Source organism: Stomoxys calcitrans, chromosome 3, assembly GCF_963082655.1.
Source record: "Stomoxys calcitrans chromosome 3, idStoCalc2.1, whole genome shotgun sequence".
Classification (NCBI taxonomy): Eukaryota; Metazoa; Arthropoda; class Insecta; order Diptera; family Muscidae; genus Stomoxys; species Stomoxys calcitrans.
The window spans coordinates 186,174,516-186,180,162 of record NC_081554.1 but is presented as its reverse complement, the minus strand read 5'-3'; the positions used below and the strand labels follow the sequence as shown (position 1 = coordinate 186,180,162).

The 5,647-nt window shown below is 37.3% G+C and overlaps 1 protein-coding gene across 1 annotated transcript; it reads right to left on the bottom strand.

The window, feature by feature from the left end:
• Positions 1-375: 375 nt before the first annotated feature.
• Positions 376-5,260, bottom strand: LOC106085949 (calphotin). Its single transcript, XM_059365736.1, has 3 exons — positions 5,249-5,260; positions 940-2,079; positions 376-633 (listed from the first exon to the last, which is right to left on the bottom strand). The coding sequence occupies exons 1-3, from the start codon at positions 5,258-5,260 to the stop codon at positions 376-378; spliced, it is 1,410 nt and encodes a 469-aa protein (XP_059221719.1).
• Between the last annotated feature and the right edge of the window lie 387 nt (positions 5,261-5,647).

Sequence of the window (5,647 nt, the reverse complement as noted above, 5' to 3'; positions counted from 1 at the left end):
GGGAACACTCACTTGAGGGATTGCTTTCAAGGGGAAGTGAAGTCGCTCTTCCATTTGGTGGTCATTTTCTTTTGGGACCACTCCCATCAGGTATCACTCCATTTATGGATCACACCCATACTGTCACTGTTTACCGTGCTCCTTAATAACTTTCAGAAAAATATTTAATTTTCTATAATATTTTGTTTTTATTCGTTTTAACAACTAATTTCAAAAAATTTGAATAAATTTAAATACCTAAATTATATAATTAAACAAAAAACGGCAATCATTCACTTCAGGCATCATCGGTATCAACGACAACGTAGATCCACCCTATTTTTGTTGGCAAAAAGAGGGTATCGATCTCATGTCATGGCAAGGCAAGGGAGGTACTTAGTTGGATTTTTTCTGTTCAGATTCTTTTTGATCTTCGGTGACGGGGGCTGGGGCAGCAGTGGTGGTAGAAGCTTCGGCTTTGTTGTTATTTCTTTGTTGCTGTTGTTGTTCTTCGGTGGGAGCGGAACGGGCTTCAACAACATCGGAGTCTTCATTGTTTTCTTGGGGTTGCTGTTGTTGCTGCTGTTGTCCAAGAGGGAATTGTTGTTGGGGAATTTCGTATTGGGGGTAGGGGGCGTATTGTTCTTGTTGCTGCTGTTGTTGTTGTTGCTCAGCATATTGTTGTTGTTGTTGCTCATCGTATTGTTGCTGTTGTTGTTGTTGTTGTTGTTGCTCAGCATATTGTTGCTGTTGTTGTTGCTCAGCATATTGTTGCTGTTGTTGTTCGGCATATTGTTGTTGCTGTTGCTCAGCATATTGTTGTTGCTCTTGTTGTTGTTGTTCAGGATATTCGACAGCACTGGGCTCACTTTGAACTTGTTCGGAGTCTTGCTGTTGTTGCTGCTGTTGTTGTTCTTGACCTTCTTGGTGTTGTTGTTGCTGTTGTTCTTGGCTTTGTACATTCACTGGAGCACTGAAGTAGGAGGTTTGTTGTTGGGGATATTGGTGAAATTGTTGCAAAACGGGAGCAGAACGGAAGAAAGGAGTAGAGAAAGCTACTGGAGCAGCGGAGTAGGTTTTGACCACTGGAGCGGCATGTACAGCAGGGGCAACAGCAGAGTAGGTCTTAACCAAGGGAGCAGCATGGACGGCAGGAGCCACAGCAGAGTAGGTCTTAACAAGGGGAGCGGCAGCAGTGTAGGTTTTAACCACAGGAGCAGCATGAACCACAGGAGCGGCATAGGTCTTTACAACAGGGGCGGCATGAACTACGGGAGCGGCATAGGTTTTCACTACAGGGGCGGCATGAACTACGGGAGCGGCATAGGTTTTCACAACAGGAGCGGCATGGACCACAGGAGCTACAGCAGAGTAGGTCTTGACGAGGGGAGCAGCAGCAGTGTAGGTTTTCAATACAGGGGCGGCAGCATAAGTCTTAACCACTGGAGCGGCATGCACAACAGGGGCGGCGGCAGTATAGGTCTTGAAAACTGGAGCAGCAGCAGCATAGGTCTTATATACAGGGGCAGCATGAACGACTGGAGCAGCAGCATAAGTCTTAACCACTGGAGCGGCATGAACAACTGGGGCAGCGGCAGTATAGGTCTTGAAAACTGGAGCAGCGGCAGCATATGTTTTCACCAAAGGAGCAGCATGGACTACAGGAGCGGCAGCAGCATAAGTCTTTACAATGGGGGCAGCATGGACCACAGGTGCAACAGTTTTCACTACAGCAGGGGCAAGTGGTTCACGGGTAACAACAGCATTGAAACCATTCAAATCGTCGGCGGTATAAGTGACAGTACGCTTGAAGCCATCAGCATCCACTACACTGTAGGAACCAGCAACGTTGCCACCATCGCGAGATTCAACCTGGGATTTGATATCTCCACTGATGGAATCGTGAACACCATAGGAGAAACCATATTGGGGATGAGGATCAACTTCTTCCGTTTTAACGACAGCAGCAGGAGCCACAACGGTTTTGGCAGCCACCACAGGAGCAGCATAGGTATTGACTAGGGGATTGTAGGAATAGGTGGCAACACCACCAGCCATGCAGGAGCCGGATAAGGCCAATAAGCCCACGAATGTTATGAACTGGAGGGAGAAGAGAAGGAGAGAGGGGAAAAGGGAGAGGAAGAGGATGAGGAAAGGGGAAGAAGCAGACGAAGAGAGATATAAATAACTATTAAATTTTGTTTGTAATTTTTTTTTTAATATCAGAAATAGAGAACCATTGGTGACCCTTCAACTGGTTGTATTTACCATTGAGCTGACTGAATAGACGATTCAGCTGGCTTTATAGACCATTCAGCTGGCTGAATAGACCATTCAACTGGCTGAAATGGTCATTCAGCTGTCTGTTTTTTTTTTCAGCTGGCTGATTAACCATTCAGCGGCCTGAATTAACCATTGAGCTGGCTGAATTGACTGTTCAGCCGGCTGTATTAGCCATTCAGCTGCCTGAATTTGCCATTCAGCTAGCTGAATTGACCATTCAGATGGCTGTTTAGCCATTCAGCTAGCTGTTTAGCCATTCAGCTGGCTGATTAATCATTCATCGGCCTGAATTAACGATTGAGCTGGTTGATTTGACCATTGAGCTAGCTGAATTGACTATTCACCTTGTTGAATTGGCTATCATCTGGCTATATTGATCATTCAGCTGGCTAAATAGACCATTTAGGTGGTAGAATCTATAATTCAGCAGGTCGGTAGGACGATTCAGCTAGCTGAAAGAACCATTCAGCTGGCTGATTTGATTATTCTTCTTGCTGAATTGGACAGTCATCTGAATCGATAATTCAGCTGGTCGATAGGACCATAATTTCTATCCTATGTCCTTGAAGATTAGCAAAAAATTTCTTCAGCTGAATAAAATATTTCCTTGCTGAATATGGCAATTTTTAAGTTTATCAAGTTTTCTATACTCATTACTATAAAATTTGCAAAATTTTTCCTCAACTGAATAGAAACTTTTTGCTGAATAAGCATATTTTTTGGTCAAACAAGAATTGTTATAGATAGATATAGAAGATGTTGAAAGACATTTGTCTTTCATAAGTGTTTAGCTAAATTGCACAATTTGGACCTGAATTTGCTTAATTTTAAGCTGAATACGTTATTGTTTGCGTTTTAAAGCTTTCTACTTCGTTTTCTTTTGGATTTGCTAAAAATTTTCTCAGCTGAATAAAAAAATCCTTAGCTGAATTAACATTTTCTAGGCTAAATATGAATTATTTTTAGAGAAAAGTTATTACCTATTTGTAGTTCATAATTGTGCAGCTGAATTGCATAATTTTTAGCTGAATACGTAATTTTATGCGTTTTTCAAGCTTCCTATACAGTTTCCTTTTAGATTTGGAAAAAATGTTCTCAGCTGAATAAAAAATTTCTTTGCTGAATACGGCAATTTTTAAGTTTATCAAGTTTTCTATACTCATTACTATAAAATTTGCAAAATTTTTCCTCAACTGAATAAAAAATTCTTTGCTGGATTAACATTTTTGTGGTGAGACAAGAATTATTACAATGAAGATCTTGAAAGATGTTTGTCTTGCATAAATGTTAGCTGAATTGCAAAAATTTCCACCTGAATATGCTTAATTCTAAGCTGAATACTCTATTGTTTGCGTTTTAAAGCTTTCTATATTGTTATCTTTAGGATTTGCTGAAAAATTTTTCAGCTGAATAAAAAAATTCTTAGCTGAATTAGCATTTTCTAGGCTAAATATGAATTATTTTTAGAGAAAAGTTATTACCAATTTGTCTTTCATAATTGTGCAGCTGAATTGCATAATTTTTAGCTGAATACGTAATTTTATGCGTTTTTCAAGCTTCCTATACAGTTTCATTTTAGATTTGAAAAAAATTTTCTCAGCTGAATAAAAAATTTCTTTGCTGAATACGGCATTTTTTAAGTTTATCAAGTTTTCTATACTCATTACTATAAAATTTGCACAATTATTCCTCAACTGAATAAAAATTCTTTGCTGAGTTAGCATTTTCTTGGTTAAGCAATAACTATTATAGGGAAAATGCTAAATGTTTAGCTGAATTGCAAAAATTTCCAGCTGAATTTAGCGTTTTTTAAGCTTTCTATCAACAATTTTCGAAGATTTGGAGAATACAATCCTTAGCTGTATTAAAATTTCTTTGCCAAAGTTGGCTTAATGCGAATTAATTTTAAGGAAAAGCTATTGGTTTGCTTTTCCTTCATAATTTTACAGCTGAATTGCTTAATTTTTAGCTCAATATGTTATTTTATGCACTTTTCTAGTTTCCTGTACCGTTTCCTATAAGATTTGGAAAAAATGTTCACAGCTCAATAAAAAAAATCCTTAGCTGAATTTAAATTTTCTAGGCTAAATATGAATTATGTTTAGAGAAAAGTTATTGGATATTTGTTTTTCATAATTGTGCAGCTGAATTGCATAATTTTCAGCTGAATACGTAATTTTATGCGTTTTTCTGGCTTTCTATACGGTTTTCTTTAAGATTTTGAAAAACTATCCTCAGCTGAATAAAACAGTTCTTTGCTGAATACGGCAATTGTTAAGTTTATTAAGACTTTTATACTCTTTACTATAAAATTTGCAAAATTTTCCTTGAACTGAATAAAAAATTCTTTGCTTAATTAGTTTTTTTTTGGTTAAGCAAGAACTATTACAGGGAAAATGTTGAAAGATGTATGTCTTTCATAAATGTTTAGCTGAATTGAAAATTTTTCAGCTGAATTTGGTACTTTTTACGTTTTTTCAGCTTTCTATTGAAAATTGTCAAAGATTTGGAGAAAATATCCTCAGCTGTATTCAAATTTCTTTGCTGAATTACCAGTTTCTAGACTAAATACCAATTATTTTTGGAGAAAAGTTATAAGTTATCTGTCTTTCATAATTGTACAGCTGAATTGCTTAATGTTTAGCTGAATACGTGATTTTTGGCGTTTCCAAGCTTTCAACATCGTTTCCTTGAAGATTTGAAAAAAATTTTCACAGCTGAATAAAAAAATTCTTAGCTGAATTAGCATTTTTTTGCATGGACAGAATTATTTTTAGGATATTTTTTGAACTTTAAACTCTCTCTTATTACAGTTAAAGCAATCTTAGCGAATCACATTGAATTGCAGTCCCATGCCGAGTTTCACTAAACACTTATCACCATTTTCTTTATTATCATTTTAGGCTATTTTTCCACTTGTTGTTTGATCCTTTTTAATTATTTCATTTTCTTTGTGTTCTTTTTTTTCCTTTGCCTTAGCACTTACTTTACTTGCCATGGCGAATAAATTTTCTTTGTTTAGTTTCACTTAAAAAAATGTGTGTTGTATGGGGTTTCCTTTAATCCTTTTGTGTTTTTTTGCTTTGCAAATCCTTTTGTATACCACTGTGCCTTGTATCCCTCTAAAGGCACTGCCAACTGCGATTTTGTTTATTAGAAGTTTTTTTCTATTCGGGATATTGTGACGATGACAACTGACAATTGCGTTGTGATGCTGTCAACATGACGGGCCAACAGTTTTATACACAAAATTTCTTTCATGGACTCTTGTTTTTTTGGCCCAACTCTTAGAGTGCTGAGCATTGAGTTCGTTACAATGTCAGCATGAGCAGAGCATTGTTGACGCTTGGCCTGTCAATGTTATAGTTGTGTAGCCATTGCTGTT

Excerpts from the sequence above, each read along its gene's own strand:
- LOC106085949 (XM_059365736.1), bottom strand. Across the intron at positions 634-939 it reads ACTTCAGTGCTCCAGTGAAT|CAGCAACAAGAACAATACGC; the intron begins GTACAAAGCCAA and ends CAACAACAACAG.